The 20,286-nt window shown below is 43.0% G+C and overlaps 1 protein-coding gene across 1 annotated transcript in view; it reads right to left on the bottom strand.

Moving 5' to 3' along the window:
* The window catches only part of LOC310648211 (phosphatidylinositol 5-phosphate 4-kinase type-2 beta-like), a gene marked incomplete at its 5' end in the record, with an annotated part of 40,640 nt that overhangs the window by 15,103 nt on the left and 5,251 nt on the right, over positions 1-20,286 (bottom strand). Inside the window, one exon of the mRNA XM_083375960.1 lies at positions 7,653-7,756. Coding sequence (XP_083232086.1) covers positions 7,653-7,756 — 104 coding nt within the window. The remainder of the gene's footprint in view (positions 1-7,652; positions 7,757-20,286) is intronic.

Here is a 20,286-nt window from a genome sequence, read left to right as displayed (position 1 = left end):
CAAGCGGTTGTCAGTGAAGCCACGTCCGGGGTTGAGAGTGGCATGGTCCGCCGAATGTCAACAGGCGTTTGAGTCACTGAAAAGGATGTTTGCCAGAGAACCTGTTTTGTTGCACCCCGACCCTAACGCGTCATTTATCGAAATGTTAGCGGAGCGCTACAGCCTTGTGCATATGCATCAAAGAAGCTAATGGTCACCGAACGAGCCTGGGCCATCTGGGAAAAAGAGACCTTCACTGTTTGGTGGGCGTTGGAAACGTGGTGTCACCACCTGGAAGGAGTGGAAAAACCGTTTGAGGTGTGGACGGACCACAAAAACCTAGAGGCCTTGCAGTCACCTAGGAAGTTGGCCCTGAAGCATGTCCGATGGGCTTTATATTTCAGGCGTTTCAGGTTCACCTTAAAGTACGTTCCAGGGGGGATGAACTTTCTGGTGGATGCACTCTCACGTCTCCCACAATATGATAGCCGACAGGAGGAAGTGGTGCAGGCTATTATACCCCCCTGTGGACCAGAAACGATACAAACCACAGGGTCTGATGAAGTGGACAACCTGCCACACCGCCTACGGAAAACGCTCAAGGAGGACATTTGGTTACAACAACATCCGCACCTTCTGACCCTAAGTGAGGAGCTGGCCTGGTACAGAGACAGAATGTATATACCGTGACCTCTTAGAGCGGCCGTCCTGTACAGATGCCATGAAACAAAGCAAGCCGGCCACTTTGGTTTCTTGAAGACCCTGCACCTGGCACGACGGCAGTTTTGGTGGCCAGGCATGAAAAGGGATATCGAGGAGTATGTAAGGAACTGCCATACGTGTGCCACTACTAAACCCCGGCCTGGAAAGCCGTTGGGACTCCTGCAATCAGTGGCAGATCCCTGCAGGCCATGGCAAGACATACCCATGGACTTTGTCGTAGAGTTACCGGAAAGTCGAGGTTATACTGTTATATGGACGGTTGTGGATCTGTTCTCAAAACAGGCCCACTTCGTGCCGTGTAAAGGATTGCCGTCAGCCCGGCGATTGACATGGATGTTTCTAACACACATTCACTGCTTACATGGTGTGCCCAGGTGTATCATTTCGGACCGAGGGGTACAATTTACAGCTAAATTCTGGTGAGAATTTGTGCAGTTCATTGGGTCGTCCCAGGGACTGAGTTCCGGGTATCATCCCTGCACCAACGGAGCAGCCGAACGAGCCAACGCCACGGTGGAGCAGTATTTGCGTAGCTATGTGTCCTACCAACAAACGGACTGGGTGGACCTACTGGCTTTCGCGGAGGTAGCCCATAACAATGCGGTGCACAGCAGTACCAGCTACCCCCCCCACAAGGTGGTATTGGGATATGACTGTCTTCCTATCCCGGAGTACGGCCAGGGGACGGCTCCCCCCTGCCATCCCAGGGAATGGATGGTACAGATGGAGGGGGTATGGAAAGCAACCAGAGAGGCATTGAAAAGGGCAGCTAGCACAAACAAGGAGCAGGCAGACAGGAAACAACAACCTTTTCACACCCCTAGTGTCGGGGACTGGGTGTACCTCTCCACGAAGTATCTGCGCTTGCAAATACCGAGTAGGAAACTAGGCCCTAAGTTTATAGGACCGTTCCAAGTCACCCAGGTCATCACCCGGTGACAATATGGTTTAGGCTGCCCAAATTCCTTGGCAAAGTCCACCCGGTGTTCCACAGTAGCCTGTTGAAACTGGCTCTCGTGTCTGCAGGGGTGGAGAAGGGGTCCCCTGGTCCTGTCCACAACGGGTATTACGAGGTACAGGACGTCATTGACTCTAGAGTACGAAGGGGAAAGGTGCAATACCTACTGTTGTGGAAGGGGTATCCGGCATCCGAGGCATCATGGGTAGTGGAGGGGGATGTCCAAGCACCTCGGTTGGTTCGGGCGTTTCACCGCAAGTATCCAAGGAAACCCGGAGGGGGGGGGCGTGTGGAGCCTGTTGCTCACGTAGGGGTGTGTGTGACATCTCCCTCTTGTCTTCCAGGTGGAGCCCTGGTAAGGGGAGCCGCCTGTTGAGCCCTGTGGGCCCGACATCACAAGGGGCGTCCAGGAGAGAGCATACGGACCATCTGACCACAAAGCCCTGTAGCCGGACTCACCTGGGAGCGGCAAACCCAGCAGCCGGTCAAGCGCCAGTTTCCACGTGCAGCCCTGCAGGACCCGCAGCCATTGCCCCGACAAACAGATGATCCGGGGCTTTCTGGTGCACCTGCGTTGGAGGGAACAGTGGAAGGCCCCGCAAGCACTCCAGAGGGCAGCCGCCAGGATACACCCCTCTCCGCGACTGCCTGTACTCCAGCGGAGCATTGCGACCGGCAGCCATTGTTAGAGACGCCGGACGGGCCGGGGCCGGGACCGGACAGTGGACCATGGTGGGGCTTGTGGGAGGGAGTCACTGTGCTGGGAGGGGCCAGAGGAGCTGTAGTGGGGTATCGGGAGACAATAACACGCTGGGTGGTGAAAGGGAGCACGACGAGAGGGTTGGGGGAGAAATACTTACCTGACGCCCGGCAAGGGGGAAGCAAGGAAGCACAGGTGTCGGGGCGTGTGGGGAGATGGGAAGAGGGCGGGATTTATCCAGAGCCAGCCGGATGCTGGTTTGATTGAGGAAGGGTGAGGCTGAGAAATGCACCATCATAAAAGCGTGTTGGGGCAGATAGCTCCCAACGCTGACTTTGTAAGCACTTGGAATTTCGTGAATAAAGGAATCCTGGTTGTCGACCGTACCACGCTTCATCGATTGATTGTTTCATCGGGGGACGGTTTTGACAATCTGCTGGTGTTGGTCCACTGTGCTTCATTAAGTCCAGGGTCAACGCAGCCGTCTACCAGGAGATTTTGGAGCACTTCATGCTTCCTTCCGCAGATGACCTTTATGGGGATGCTGACTTCATTTTCCAGCAGGACTTGGCACCTGCCCACACTGCCAAAAGCACCAAAACCTGGTTCAATGACCGTGGGATTACTGTGCTTGATTGGCCAGCAAACTCGCCTGACCTGAACCCCATAGAGAATCTATGGGACATTGCTAAGAGAAAGATGAGAGACATGAGACTGAACAATGCAGAAGAGCTGAAGGCCGCTATTGAAGCATCTTGGTCTTCGATAACACCTCAGCAGTGCCACAGGCTGATAGCTTCCATGCCATGCCGCATTGAGGCAGTAATTGCTGCAAAAGGGGCCCAAACCAAGTACTGAGTACATATGCATGCTTATACTTTTCAGAGGTCCAATATTGTTCTATGTACACTCCGTGTTTTATTGATTGCATGTAATATTCTAATTTTCTGAGATTGTGGATTTGGGGATTTCATGAGCTGTATGCCATAATCATCACAATTATGACAAATCACGGCTTGAACTATCTTGCTTTGCATGTAGAGTCTATCTCATATATTAGTTTCCCCTTTTAAGTTGCATTACTGAAATAAATGAACTTTTGCACGATATTCTAATTTTTCGAGTTTCACCTGTATATCTGTACATTTGGAACATTAAGCTTGGACTTGGAATGGTGAGAAAAATGGGAGATGGTTAAAGGGCCCTATAAAACCATGTTTGGTTGGAATCACCTCCTGATTTTTCTCGCTTCTTGCAGGAGAAGCCATATGTCTAAATGAATGTTGTTTTACTAGTATCTGTGTATATATGTCTGTCTATGTTGTTCTGTGTTATTCCAAGACTTGGAAGAGGGTCTAAACCCCCTCTGATAACAATAAACAAAAAGGCCTTATTTTTAAAAAAACCAAACAAACAAAAAGAGATTTGGAACAAGGAGCTCGTTGGCTTGTAAACAGCTCCCTGAAATTATAATAATAGTGATTGGTTTGCCTGGAGAAAGTATGAAATGAAATTTTTGTATGTGAAATTGTTTATGCCGGCAGTTGGAATGGACCTGAATGAGTTAATTTGCTGATGTGTAAGTGTGTGTGTTAGCTTCAAAACCCTACCACCCCCACCTCTGTCCCAGGCTGTGAAAGGAACAGTAAATTGCTGGTTTTATTGTTGTAAGTGTTTGCATGAGAAGAGTTTTATGGGAAATCTGTGAGTGAATTTATGGAAAATGCATATGAAGGAGAGCAAGCTATTTTTTTAGTGGTGAGATTTTTGTAAAATTCCTTTTACCTTTTCCCCCTCCAGTCTCTTTCTCCCCCCCCCCCCGCTGTGTTACTTTAAGAATGAGAGAGAGACAGAGAAGGGGGCGGGGCTGGATATTTTAACTGTTTTTTTCTCTCTGCTTAGAATTCTGGTTTGAGAAAGGGAGGGTGGATGTGAAATTTAATACCCACTCTTGCAGTTTCAGCTTGCAGTTGTTTTTTTCTTGGAAGGAGGAGACAGTACTTGTTGGACAATTCTTTTTGAAATCTTTTGAGTTTTAAAAGAAATTACTCTGCATTGTTTTGTTTAGATTTGTAAGTTTTAACCTACTTGACGGAAGTTTGTTTCCATCTGATTGGAATCTGATTTTCAATTTTATTTTCAGAATAACCTATCTCTTCAGTGTGCTTTAACTGACTATGTGGGCTGTATTGCATATCATTTGCCTAAAGATCCTCGGCTTGTGTGTTTAATGACTTCTTTTTTTCCTATCTGCCCATTGCTTTCGTCTTCTTCGCTTTTGCAAGCTCCGACTGTTTGTTTTTAGATGGAGGGAGAATGAGAGGAGCGATTGCTTACAAGGATGATACATGGAAAGTGTCCTATACTGCAATACAGTCATCTCCGCATGTGTGTCAACTTATGTGTGTCAACTTATTTTTAATCTTCCAGGTGCTTACATTACACCCAGGATTGACTCCAATCTCATGGCTCTGTTTTTAACTTTATAGCAACTACTACAAGACAGAAAGCATTTATATTTTGTTTCTCACATACGCAGTCACTCTTTTTTCCATCAAAATGCCAGGGGGCTGGCACAAGCTTGCCATATTCCACTTGACCAAGCCAAGCAAATTGTTTCATCCTGTCCCCAATGTTCTGGGGCATCTCCTTCGGGGGACACGGGAGTTAATCCCTGTGGTTTCGCCTCTAATCAACTATGGCAAATGGATGTCACTCGTGTTCCATCCTTGGCTCCCTGGAAGTATATTCACTTATCTATTGATACCTATTCAGGGGCACTATGGGCCACACCTCAACGAGGGGAAACGGCTAATCATGTTATTTCTCATCTTTTTTCAGCCATTACTGCCTTGGGCAAACCCTCCTCTTTAAAAACTGATAACGGCCCAGCCTATTCTTCATCAGCCTTTTTGCAATTTTGTACAACCTGGAATATTGTTCTTACTCATGGGTTACCCTACAATTCCACAGGTCAAGCCATCGTGGAATGTGCTAATCGGTCCTTTAAGGACTGTTTTCACAAACAAATAAAAAAGGAGGGATCTCAGGTACCCAATTTGTCATGGGTAACTCAACAGGTTAAAAAAGTTTTATTTACCTCCAAATCAATTGAATGTCTCTATTCAAAATTCGACCGCTTATCAGAGACACTTTCAACAGAAAACAAGTTTGCCTCCCCCTCTAGTATATTATCAGGCATTACCAGAAAAAACATGGTTAGGGCCAGTTCCTCTGATTAATTGGGGAGGAGGATATGCTGCTGTGCTTGCTCCTACAACACCTTTGTGGATTCCAGCACGTTGTGTTCGCCCAGCTAAGGATGTCGTGGCACCAGTCCCCAAATCTGGTTCCAGAAATGGCCAAAATGACTTTACAGATGGCACAGCGGCCAATACAATCTTGCCGGACCAGCCGTCCAGTAACGTGGGGAGATATGAAAAGCCTGACCATCAAAGCGCAGGCAGTGCTGCAATAGCAGCATGTGGAGCAAACCCCCGAGAATTTATGCGCTGCCGTTTTTACAGTTTTAACTGCCAATTCCTTAGCCATTATTTGTTTATGCTTGATTATTAATTGTTGCCCTTTAGTGTCAGCAGCTGTCATCTCACCCAAACATTCACTTGAGCAGCGAATGAAGCAAAACCTATGGGTGCAGCTAGCTAACATCACACAAAATGAAGTTTTTTGTTTATCTGAACCGTATGACATGGAAAATTTGCTTTCTACATGTCTAATCCCTGTCTGTACTCCTTCTGCAGTAATTCAAAACTTTACTGGCTTGAGCAAATTTTTATTGTATAAAAACTTTAACTATGGGACTATATCTAGTTGGGGGTTGACTGCCTATGATCTACCCCCTGATGTAATTGCTTTGCACACCCCGATAGTAGCAATCCCTGAGAATATAACATGCGCTAAAATAGTTAATTGTACATCTTCAAGTAAAAAACCTCACTGTTTTCGTATTAGTTCACCTGTTTTAAATTGTACAACTTTTGAGGAAACTTCCTTTAATTTTGCTCATGTTTGGCTCCTGCAAGGATGGTTTTTTACATGTGGTCAAGAAACTTTTAATTACATTCCTGCTAATATTAGTGAAGCACAGTGTTGTCTCAGTCAGTTGATTCCTGTTTTGCTTTCCAAACAGCAAATTCACTCAAACCGTTTTTGACGAGGAGTGGGTGTGCCAGCGCTTGCTGCTCATGCTCATCTTAACATTAATGCTGTTGCGTGTAATTTGGCAAAAACAATTAATGCTACTTCTATAGCTATTTCAGCAATCAACCACGAACTGCAAGCTTTGCGTAAAGGTATTTTACAAAATTGTGCTGCTATTGATTATTTGCTTCTGCGTCAGCATTTGGGTTGTGAAAGTTTTGAAGGAATGTGTTGTTTCAATCTTTCAGATGAATCACAAACCATCCAACACCAGCTCAATATTTTACACAATTTGGCCTCTGATTTGAAAATTGATCCTTTAGGATCTTGGTGGGTAAGCCTTTGGGGCTTGGCTACCCACAGGTTTATTGGGAAATGTCCTACGCTATTTAGTCATTATTTGTGCTATTTTGATTGGTGGATGCTGCTTTGTTCAGTGTCTCCCTTCCTTTTGCAACATATGTATCACAGCTTTTTGCCCTAAACCCCCTCCCACATTTCCTCAGAGAGGTATATGCCTTGTATAAGCAATTGCAAGGATATTCTTCTCCTGATTAGGACCCTTCCATTAACCCTTTTTACAAGTCCTTGGCAAATAAAAAAGTAAAGAGTGAGATGTAGAGATGGAGGTCAAGGATATGAAGGGACCGTGCACAGCAAACTGCCTGCCTTAGTATCTTAATATCTGCATGTCTATGAGCTCATTCCAATTAGCACTGCCAAGGACTGCCAAAAGCTAGCTAGATAAGAGAGACTCTGCCCTGGCTGGGATGTTCGGATGTTCTTTAAGATTGACTAGGGAGTACACCAATAAACAATGCTTTTGCTGTGCGTAATTTCCTGCTTGTTAAAGCTGTATAAATACAATAAACTCTGTGTAGGCAGAAAGACATTTTAGGACACCCGGCGATGACTGGTCTCTAAATCCCACAATTTTTTTCCCTAAAAACCTCATGGAAATCGCAGCCCCATCAATGCATGTATGAAACGCTTCCATCCCTGCTTCCCTCCAGCATTTTTGCATCACTGCTCAGCCAACTGTGGCTTCAGTTGTTCTGAAACATATTATGAAACATGGAATTGCTTGGCTAAGCATGCTGAGGACAAAGAAAAGAAGTAGTTCCTTCTTACCCCATGTTTCACAGTTTTGGCAGCATGCGCTGCTTTTTTCTTTGTGTCATATGGTGTAAGGATATCTATAATAGCCATGAAATATACTTCCTTCTTAGGGGCACCTGATTAAAACAAGAGAGAGAAAATTTTCAGTGGTGAAGGACACAGAATTGTTTTTAGGGTTTGCTATTCTTACCGAACTGCAAGTACTGTACAACTAAAGCACTCCAGAACTTTCTAGGCTAGATAAATGAGCCAAGAACTAGTTTTTTTTTACTCAGCAGATGCTTCAAACAATATCTATAACACACTAGTGAAAATATTGAGGAAGCAGGTGAAAAAGTAAGCAGCTGATTTGAGTATACACAGAGCATTTTTCTTATCAACTACGGCAGGAGTTTTCAAACTTGGCCCTTTTATGACTTGTGGACTTCTAACTCCCAGAATCCTGAGAGTTGAAGTCCACAAGTCATAAAACAGCCAAGTTTGAAGACCCCTGAACTATGGTATACATGATGGGAAATTGGTTTGTTTCAAACTTTGTGGAATACAGGCAGTCCTTAATTTATGACCAGTCTATTAACACACTTCTGGTCATCATAAAACATTGCTCCATCCCCTCTGTACAGTCATGTGATTGTGATCTGGGTAACCTGTTCACACTTAAGACCGGTTGCCAAGCACCCCACAATCATGGGATTGCCATTTGCAATCTTCTCTGCCAGCTTCGCCAAAAAGTCAGTAGGGAAGCTGGCAGAGAAGATTGCAAGTTGCTGCTGCCTGCTGAAGGATTTCCCCTCCCTTCGATACAAGAGGTGTTAGTGGAAATCCTTTGTTGGGCTGCAGAAACAAAGCGTGGATCATTGTGATCCCATCTTGTCTTTCCAGCCCAGTGCATGAATTCCTTTTGGATGAGGAGGGGAGAGACTGGGCTGCACTGGGCTGGACAGACAAAGTGGAGATCTTCGTGATCCTCACCTCACCTCTCCAGTCTAGTGCACAAATTCCTTTCCATACATGGTGGAGGAGGAACTCGTGCACTGGGCTGGAGAGATGAAGCAGAGATCTTTGCATTCCCCACTTCATTTCTCCAGAGCAGTGCACAGGTTCCTTTCTGCACACAGAGGGGAGCTGCTTGCCCTCCTTCAGCAGGCAGCTCTTTCACTGTGTCCACTTGATGACTGCAACTGGGAGAGCCGGAACTGCAGTTCTTGAGTGAAGCGGTCATGTGGGTGTAAGTCAAGGACTACCTATAGGACTATTCAATATAAATACAAGTAGTCCTCTACTTATGACCACAACTGGGACCAGAATGACTGCAATCCTGGAAATCCTGGTTGTGGTTGTTAAGCAATCTCATGGGCCAGTATCCGAGGTAAGGAACGTGGGGGTACATCAGGGGGGTGGGGGAGGCCCAGCACAGGATACATAGCACACCAGTCCATGGAAACCTGCCATGGCCCAGGAGGTCTCCGTTGGCTACAGGGCCCCCCAACACATGTAAAAAATGGAGACTGCTTGGAGAATGTCATGAGGTGGCCTTGGTAGGAAGGGTGCACCTTACATAGGCAGCTAAAGAAAAAACATGAAGTTAAGTGAGAAGCTTTGCACATGTTGGTAGGCTAGGTAGCTGAGGCCACCTGGGCCATGGCAGATTTTTGTGCACCAGTGGGCCCTGTAGCTGGCCAAGACCTCCTGGGCTGCAGAACATTTTCTGTACACTGGTGGGCTGGATGGGAGGGAGACAGGCGGGTGAAGAGAGTTGCACTGCCCCTGCAGTTGTAACTGTGTTTGGGCTGCCAAGCACCCAAATTTTGTTCACATGACTGCAAGGGTGCTGGAACAGCTATAACTTTGGGCAGTTTGTAAGACCCTTTGTTCAGCACAGTCACCATTTCAAATGCTCACTGAATGACTAGGTGTAATTTGAACACTACCTGTAGGCACAGTGCACAACTGAACAATGCTGCTAAAGGGCATGAGGATCTTCTGGGCATTTGTGTAGAAGGGTAGGCACAGCCAGGGGTGAAGTTAAACTCATCAGTTTAGAGTCCTTGCATTGCCACAAGAGACCCAGGTCCAGCCTCCCATGAATCCCATTGACCCTTATATAGTGCCAATGTAGTGCTGACTGTTAGTTGACTGGATTCTTGTCAATAATGACAAGACATAATGCCAGGTGTAAAGAATCAGGACCATTCCTGGAGATAAAAGATGAAAAGTACAAATTGTAAGCATTCGCAGATTGACTTGGTATTTATATTAGAGGATCTGTTGGAGACAAGTCCTAAATTATTAGCAAAGATCGAAGAATTTGGAGAAGTAGCAGGACTGAAAATAAATAGAGAAAAGACTAAAGTTATAGTTAAAAATCTTACAGTTAAACGAAAAAACCAATTGTCAGAAAAAACAGACCTTCAGGTAGTTAAGAAAGTTAAATACTTGGGGATATATCTAACAGCAAGGTGCGCAACAATAAAAGAAGACAACTACGTAAAATTACTAAAACAAATAAAACTAGACCTGAAAAAATGGAAAAATCTACAACTATCAATTTTGGGAAGAATAGCGACTGAAAATGAACATCCTACCAAAACCACTTTTCTTATTTGAAACAATATCGATAAGAGATTTTTTTTTTGATGAATTAAATGCATTGATATTGAAATTTATTTGGCAAGGGAAAAAAGCTAGAACTAGATTAAAAATGTTACAAGAAGCGAAAGAAAATGGAGGTTTTGGGCTACCAGTTTGGGTTTTGTACTATCAAGCAGTTGTGCTAACATGGTTAAAAGAATGGATAACCCTAAGAAACAAAAGATTATTATACCTACAGGTGAAACTCGAAAAATTAGAATATCGTGCAAAAGTTCATTTATTTCAGTAATGCAACTTAAAAGGGGAAACTAATATATGAGATAGACTCATTACAAAGATGAGAGACATGAGACCGAACAATGCAGAAGAGCTGAAGGCCGCTACTGAAGCATCCTGGTCTTCCATAACACCTCAGCAGTGCCACAGGCTGATAGCTTCCATGCCATGCCGCATTGAGGCAGTAATTGCTGCAAAAGGGGCCCAAACCAAGTACTGAGTACATATGCATGCTTATACTTTTCAGAGGTCCAATATTGTTCTATGTACACTCCGTGTTTTATTGATTGCATGTAATATTCTAATTTTCTGAGATTGTGGATTTGGGGTTTTCATGAGCTGTATGCCATAATCATCACAATTATGACAAATCACAGCTTGAACTATCTTGCTTTGCATGTAATGAGTCTATCTCATATATTAGTTTCCCCTTTTAAGTTGCATTACTGAAATAAATGAACTTTTGCACGATATTCTAATTTTTCGAGTTTCACCTGTAGAGGGGCATGACCTACAACTTGGATGGCATGCCCTTCTATGGTATGGGAAGAACAAAATTCATAAATACTTTCAAAACAACTATGTAAGAGAAATGCATTTTGATATGGGAAAAGATAAAATCGAGAATTTACATGAAAATACCAGGATAGATTTCTACAATGGAGGCGTTTGTACACCAAAATTTAATTAATTATGAGAAAGTTGTGACTTATAAAGATATTTTGAATACTGATGGGAAACCACAAACTAAACAAGAATTGGAAGAACAGGGCATAGAGCTATCATGGTGGCCACATTTGCAAATGCAAATGAGATACGAGAAAGATGCAAAAATATATGGTTTTTACAAAGATCAGACAGAGTTTGACCAGATACTTTTGTCATCAGATGACAAATTGATTAAGAAATTGTACAGTTTTCTGTTAAATTTAAAGATGGAAGATTAACAAGTTAAAGAAACAATGATAACTTGGGCAAAAAAATTGGGCACAATGTAGTTAGAAAAATGGCAAAACTTATGGGAAAGAAAATATAAAATAACAAGGGCAGCTACTTATAAAGAAAATTTATATAAAATGTTCTATAGATGGCATTTACCACCTGCAAGACTAGCAAAAATGTTTAAAAGTATGTTTAGCAATTGTTGGAAATGTAGACAAAATCCAGGCACGTATTACCATCTTTGCTGAACATGCTCTAAAAAGCAAAGAATTGTTGGTCAAAATACATAGGTGGCTAGAGAAGATGACAGGAACACATGTAGACTATAAACCAGAACTATTTCTTTTAGTATAATTTCAGAAAACTATGATAAAGAATGTGTATACTTAATATTACATGTATTAACAGCAGCGAGAATTACATTTGCTCAATATTGGAAAAATGAAGAAATACCATCTGAAGAAGGTATAATTAAGAAAATCCTGGACTGTGCAGAAACGGATAGACTCACATTGAAAATGAAAGGGAAACAAGATTCAGAATACTTCCAGTCATGGGAAAACTTTTATAAATGGTTAGAAAAACAGAATAAAGGTTAGGAATGGAAACTATTACTCTTAATGTTAAATATGTAAACCCAGACAATGCATTGCTAATTACTAAAGATTGATATTGATATTCGCTCGCAGAACTACGAAACCGAAGACACCAGCCTGAAGATGACGAGTGGGACCTCGTTGAAACGTCGCCCAGACACCCTGAATCCCACACAGGAAAAGACCCGAATACGCCAAGACCTATATATATATGTATGTATGTATGTATGTATGTATATGTATATGTGTGTATATATATATATATATATATATATATATATATATATATATATATATATATATATATATATATATATACACACACACACACACACATACATATATATGTAGATCTTTGGTCATTCGGTTTTTTTCCCCACGTAGAATTGGAGGTATCAGGGAAACGTTTCGACGAAATCTCATCCATCATCCTCAGGCTGGTGACTTCAGCTTCGTTCTTCTGGGAGAAGTGTGTGATAGTGGCTGTTTTTTCTTCTTTTTTAAACTGCCAGAGGGGGTGTGTTCTGTGGGTGGAGGCTTGGCTGTGTTCTGATGGGGTGGAGGTGTGCTCTGATTGGGTGGGGGCTTAGCTGTGTTCTGATTGGGTGGGAGTGTGTTTTGAATGGGGGCTGTGTTCTGATTGGGTGGGGATGTGTTTTGAGTGGATGGGCTGGTCTCAGCTGCCAGCCTTAGACCTGAACTGGTGAGTTGTGCTGCTTTTGTTCATGATAACATCACATGACAACTCATGATAACATCACATGACATCACCACCACACAACCATTCAAAAAGCAAATCCGAACCCACAACGATAACGACACACAACCACAAAACAGAAACCTAACTACAGCTGCAACATTAGCCACTTTAAACCCCTCCAAACCACACAACAAGCAAACTGACACCCACTATAAAAACATGGCACCACCACAAACACAGAGCCGAACAAAAGCAGCACAACTCACCAGTTCAGGTCTAAGGCTCAAATATGAGCTGACACTGCTGTGGCTACTGCCTGTAGATGGCCTTGGGCTAGGCTGAAACAGGAAATAAGATTTGTCCCATGTCTGGGACTAAGCAAGTGTATTCTGAATGCTTAACAAACATTTAAAACATATATATCCCAGAAGAACGAAGCTGAAGTCACCAGCCTGAGGACGACGGATGAGATTTCGTCGAAACGTTGCCCTGATACCTCCAATTCTACGTGGGGAAAAACCCGAATGACCAAAGATCTACATACAAACACCCGCGAAAACCTCAGAAAACAAATATCTTACCTCTACGGGGAGGAAATCCACCATTTAACTAGGACCTACGAAAAACTCGAAGTACGAAGAGCTTCCATTCTGTGTGACCTCACATTCCTACGCAACTGCCGAGATCAAAATTTAATCCCCACATCCTTCCAATTGAAATTCCACTCCAACTCTGCAGCCATCAAACGCATCCTGATAAGAACTGAACTGGCCCTAATCAGAAATGAACTCCACACAAAAAGATTCCTCCTGGACCGAATCAACAGAGACCTCCTCACACTTCACCTCAAACTCAGCAACAAGATCCACCCCACACTTTGGGACAAATTCAAACAAATTGCTGTCTGGAGAGCTGAAACAGAGACTGCCTACAAAACAGACACACACACCAATAAACTCCGAAGACTAAAAGAATGCCAGAAACAAACCCCTCCCCTCTCACAGCAACACATGAAACAAACTGTGCACAACATCTCAGATAGGATTCTCATTAAAGCCAAAACCAATGTCCTGTCTAAAGGATTTAATTTTGCAGTCGCTCCCAAACACATCCCCACGGAAACCATTATATGCAGAGTTGAATCCAGCCTGACCAAAATTAACCCTGACGACACCAACAAAATCAGACTCGAAGTTACCAACATCCTCTGCACCAGCAAACCACCCAAAAGGAACTTACCCAAAGAGGAACAGACAGCACTACTTAACCTAAAAAAAGACACCAGCATAATCATTCTGCCAGCAGACAAAGGCAGCGCCATGGTGGTAATGAACTCATCTGACTACCATACCAAATTATCCAACCTACTCCGAGACTCCACATACAAACTCCTCAACACAGATACCACCACCTACCTGGAAAAAACCACAAAATCCAAAATAAAAGCCACCCTCACATCCTAGATCTGACCAACCACTGCCTATCAAACACATACTTCATCTACAATAGACAAAGATACAAACAAATGGAAGGAGCACCCATGGGATCACCCCTTTCACCTGTCATCGCAAACCTCCACATGGAACACTTTGAAACCCTCGCTCTAGAAAAATCCAACCACAAACCCAAACTCTGGCTCAGATATGTAGATGACACCTTCGTAATCTGGCCACACGGCAAAGAAAAACTGGATGACTTCCTCACACACCTTAACAGCCTACACTCCAAAATACAATTCACCATGGAAACAGAAGCTAACAATCAACTTCCCTTCCTTGATGTCTTAGTCTACAAGAAATCCAACGGCTCCCTAGGACACACTATCTACCATAAAAAAACACACACAAACCGCTACCTGAACGCACTCTCACACCACCACCCAGCACAGATCAACTCCGTAGCCAAGACACTCATCTCCAGAACAAAACACCTGTTCTGTACCAGCCTGCTACCGGCCCTGCAGAAAAGGCAGGGACAACCCCTTTTACAAGAAGGCAAGAGGCTGGAATTACGCCTGCCAAATTTATTGCTACAAAAACAAATAGAACAAGACACAAACCAAGAAACAGGAGCTTTTCAAGCAGTTGCCTTCAGCAAACCAGCCCTCCCACGCATTCCCCCTTAAATACAGTTCAGGGCATGGCTTCTCTCTGCCTCCTTCCGAGGAGCCCCATTGCCTTCCTCTGTTTACTCCTGATTGACTGCCTCCTGCGTCAGGCGTCCTTGAACAGGGCCAGCTGTGGGTCATCTTCATCCACGCTGTCAGGCTCACACAGCTGGGTCTGCGTCGTGACCAGATGAGAGGGGCCTGGCTGAGGACTCTCATCAAGCTCTTCAACACCCCCCTCCTCCTCCTCCTCTGAGTCATCCGACCCAACTGCCGAACCCACAGGCTGACCCTGAATCACAACAACACCTAGCTGACGAACAACACCTAAAAACCTAACTACACACTCTCACTAACGTACTAACAGCCAACGGATTCCAAAGAAACATGATTACCAACTTAATCCGAAGAGAGACACCCACAAAAATCCAAGACAGAGAACAAGAAAATGGCAAAGCCCTCCTCCCATACTTAAAAGGGATCACAGACAGAATCAGCAAGATCCTCCAAAAACACAACATCAAAACAGCATTCTGCACAGACAGAAAAATATCCACCATCCTAAGAAACCCCAAAGACATAATTGGGTTAGAAAACCAAGGAGTATATGAAATCCCATGCACCACCTGCCCCACCACATACATCGGACAGACCAACAGAAGAATAAGTACACGCATTGAAGAGCACAGGAACTCACTCAGAAAGGGAGAACAAACGGGACTTCCGGTGGCGGCGCGGCGCCGAAGACAGCCTCCCCTGGCTGCCCGCAGCTCAGCTGTTTGTTTTTTCGCCCGAAACAGCGCCGATCAGCTGTTCGGGCGAAATTGAAGCCCCCTCCTCGGGAGAAGAGGAGGGGGTGAGGCCCCAGGTAGGGGTAGAGTTCTCCGAGGCCGCCTGAGCTTGGAGCTTGGGCGGCTGAAGGATCGAACTCCCCCGAAGCCTGGGTTGCTCCCAGCTGGCCGTCGTCTCTGCTCCGAACTTCCTGGAGCAGAGCCAGGCGTCTGCGAACCATCCCTGCCTGAAGAAAGGACTATGATTTAAAGGAGCAGGCAGAGCGGTACAAGAGGAAAAGGTGAAGAGGACTATTTTACTATACTCTCGAACTTGTTGGACTTTTTAAACTTTAATTGTAAGTGCGTCATAATTGAGGATTAAAAGATGGCGGCTAAACCTCCCTCTAAAACTCTTCGGAGTGGAGGATCCTCGCCGGTGCAACAATCATCACTACAGGCATTGCACCCTCCTGAAGTGCTGACATCGAAGGATTTGCGAGATGCCCTGGATAAACATGCCCAGGTACTTTTGGAATCAATTAATCAATCAATTGCTGATAAATTTGCACAGATGGAGGAGAAATTGGAGAAATTTGAGGAAAGAATGGAAGAGAGGATGGAACAGAAGTACAGCGTGATGAAGGTAGACATTTTGACTTCAGTGCATAAAGTGGCGGAATGTGTGGAAGATTTAGATGAAAAAGTGGATGATTTGGCTCAAAGGAATGCTATATTAGAAGTAAAAGCACGGGAGAATGAAAATGTAAGAGGCAAGTTGGAAAGGGAGTTAAGCCTTGCCCAATATTACCAGATGCAGTTTGCTGTCAGAATTAGAGGCTTAAAAGAGAATGTTAAAGAAGATTTAAAGCAGCTGATCTCTGAGGCTCTCAAAGGGGTATTGAACCAGCCAGCATCTGAAATAAGAGCAGCTATGGATAAAGTGTTTCGGGTGAATTCATGGATTGCTACTGTAGACAGAGAAAGTTGCCTAGAGATGTGGTGGTTTACTTTGCAAAAAGAGAAATTAGAGATCAAGTTATACAAGCTGCCTATGATGCTAAGGTTGTGATTGCTGAACAAGAAGTCTTGGTTTTAAAAGAAATTCCTCCAAGGATTTTAAGGGGAAGAAAGGACTATACATTTCTTGTGCAAGAGCTCAAGCAAAGAGATATAAGGTTCAGATGGGAGATTCCAGATGGGCTGATGGTGATGTATGAAGGTAAAAAGTATAGGCTGATTACTGTGAAACAAGCACGTGATTTCTACAATAATGTCTTAAAAGCAACCCCATTAACGCTCCTGGAAGCTGGAAAGGGATCTGGAGAAGAAGAACAACAAGAGGAGGAAACAGAGGAAAATGGTGCTGGAGGAGATCAAGCTACAATTTCTTTGGATGATCCTAGAGAGCAAAGAGTGACGCGTGCTGCTTTAAAACGAGCAAAGAAAATAAAAGAACAAGATCAGCAAAAGTCTTCAGATTCTTCACAACGCATTCATAGCCAAGCTGTGGGAGGAGCACGGCCTAAAGAAACTAGTCCTATCAAAGCTGTGGTCCAAGAGCTTTTCGAGGATATACATGGCAACTAAATTTTTAACCTGGAATGTTAATGGACTAAACTCACCGCAGAAGAGGAAGAAAGTTTTTCAATATTTAAAACAATTTAAGATAGATGTTATATGCCTGCAAGAAACGCATATTAGAGTTTTGGATCAAAAGTACTTATTGAACTCGAGGCTGGGTACGCAATTTGTTGCTTCTGCAGAGAATAAGAAAAATGGAGTGGTTGTTTATGTTAAAAGTGCCTTAACAGCGGATCTAATTGAAGCAGATAAGCATGGAAGATATGTTATGATTGAGCTGTTGTTAGAAGGTAAAAAGACGCTTTTAGTTGGATTATATGCACCAAATCAACAACAAGCTGACTTTTTTAGTTTACTTCATACAAAGCTTACCCAGTTGGATTATAAATCCTTTATTTTTATGGGGGACTGGAATGGAGTTATGGATGTACAGTTGGATAAGGCTGGAGCCTTTAAGCGCATTCCAAGTCACGCTAGATTGCCTAAATCTTTTTTTGAAATGAAGGATGACCTGGAATTGCGAGATATTTGGCGTGAGAGACATTTGCTGGAGAAGGATTATACATTTTATTCTGATAGACACCAATCTTTTTCGAGGATTGATTTTATTTTGTTGACTAATGATTTTCTTTTGAGAACTAAAAAGGTGAAGATCTGCGCAAGAACTATCTCTGATCACAGTCCAGTGTGGTTGGAGATTGATAAGGAAAGAGGAGATAGACGCTCATGGCGCGTAAATGAGAATTTGTTTAGAAATCAGAGAAATGTGGAAGAATGCAAACAGCGGATGAAGGATTTTTTTGAGATGAATATGAATAAGGGTACCTCTATGGATATGGTTTGGGATGCTAGCAAGGCCTATATGAGAGGGGTGTTGATATATATGAATAATAGACATAGACGTGCAGTGGAAACTAGAAGGAAAGAACTGGAGAATGAAATAAAGGAAAAAGAAAAGGCTTTGATTTTGAACCCAGAGGAGGTGAAGATCAAGGAGGCTATTAGACTGTTAAGAGGACAATTTGATAAATTAATGGCTGATCAAGTGGCGACCAATCTGTGGTTTGCTAGGCATAATACTTTTTGCAATGCTAATAAACCAGGCAGATGGTTAGCTTATAGACTGAGGAAAAAACAAAGGGCATCTAATATAGATAAGATTGAGTATAAAGGAAGGGTTGTGTATCAACAGAATCTTATTAAGGATGCCTTTGTGGATTTTTACTCGAAATTATATACTAAAGAGGACATTAATGCAAAAGATATTGATACGTATTTGGAGAAGGCTAGCATCCCGGTTCTTACGCAAGTACAAAAAGAGGGGATTAATCAACTGATTACAGAAGAAGAAATTTTTACAGCTATTAAGGAACTGAAGGTGGATAAAGCACCAGGCACGGATGGCTTGACTGCGGCCTATTATAAAAACTTACAATTAGAGATGATAAAACCGTTAAAGGAACTGTTCCAGACAATCCAGAGGGGGGGAAAGGTGCCCCCGTCTTGGAGAACAGCTTTTATCTCTTTGATTCCGAAGGAAGACCAGGATGCTACTTTAGTTAAAAATTACAGACCGATATCGCTTTTAAATACAGATTATAAGATATTTGCTAAGGTTTTGGCTAATAGACTGATGAGGGTTCTGCAACAGGTGATTCATGGGGACCAAACGGGGTTTATTAGTGGAAGACAAATGAAAACTAATGTGAGACATATAGTTGATGTGTTAGAGTTTTTGGAAAGGCACAACCAGATCTCTGCTGCGCTAATCTTTTTAGATGCTGAAAAGGCTTTTGATCAATTGAACTGGCAATTTTTGTTGAAAGTTTTAGACAAAATGGATTTTGGGGAAAATTTTTTACAACCGATTAGGGCATTATACCAAAAACAAACTGCCCGAATTATAGTTAACAATAGTTTGACAACAGTATGTAATATTGAGAAGGGCACAAGGCAAGGGTGTCCGCTATCGCCCTTGTTATTTGTGTTAACATTAGAGATATTATTGGTTAAGATTCGGAATTCGGAAAAAATTAAGGGGATACAAGTTGGAGATCAGGATTACAGATTGAGAGCATTTGCAGATGATCTGGTTGTTACAGTGACCCAGACAGAGAACTCTGTTGTGGACCTGATGGAGATAATAACACAATATGGGAAGGTTTCTGGATTTAAAGTAAATATACAGAAAACTAAAATTTTGGCTAGAAATATGACAGTTTCGCAGAAGGCTCTTCTAGAAGGATTAACTGGATTTGAGATTGTTAAAAGGGTTAAATATTTGGGGGTGATTTTGTCGCCCTCTAATACAAAGCTATATAAAAATAATTATGAAAAGTTATGGGGGAAAATTCAAAAAGAACTGGAGAGTTGGGAAAAATTGCAATTGTCTTTGTTGGGACGGATTGCAGCAGTGAAAATGAATGTCCTGCCCAAATTTTTATTCTTATTTCAAATGATACCGATTCTTAAGAAAGATTCTAACTTGGAGGAATGGCAGCGTGGTATCAATAAATTTGTGTGGGCAGGGAAAAAGCCACGAGTTAAACTTAAGATTATGCAGGATACTCGTGAGAGAGGTGGCCTTAAAATGCCTAATTTTAAATTATATTATGAAGCTGCTGCATTAGTAGGAATAAGAGATTGGATTAATTTGACGCAATTGAGGTTATTAAATCTTGAGGGCCATGATTTGTTGTTTGGCTGGCATGCATATTTGTTGTATGATAAGAAGGTAGATACTGTGTTTAGGATGCATATTTTAAGACAGGCACTGCTGAGAGTCTGGAAGAAGTATAGACATAAGTTAAGCAGCAAGATACCATTGTGGGTAATCCCAAAACACGCAATAGAAAATATACATGCTGGTTTCAAACATGATGAGACTACTTACAAGGAAATTTTAAGTTTGGAAAGGAATATTTGGTGCTTGAAATCATATAGTTTCTTGCGAGAAGAGAAGGTTGTTCAGACTTGGTTTCAATATATTCAGTTACGGGCCAGGTGGAAAGAAGACCAAAAAAATGGATTTGCAATGACTGATGAAAATTTGATAAAGCAAATTAGAAATCAAGGACCA

This window comes from Vipera ursinii (genome assembly GCF_947247035.1).
Source record: "Vipera ursinii genome assembly, chromosome: W".
NCBI lineage: Eukaryota > Metazoa > Chordata > Lepidosauria > Squamata > Viperidae > Vipera > Vipera ursinii.
Note: the sequence above shows the minus strand (reverse complement) of the source record. Positions and strands in the feature narration are given on the sequence as shown.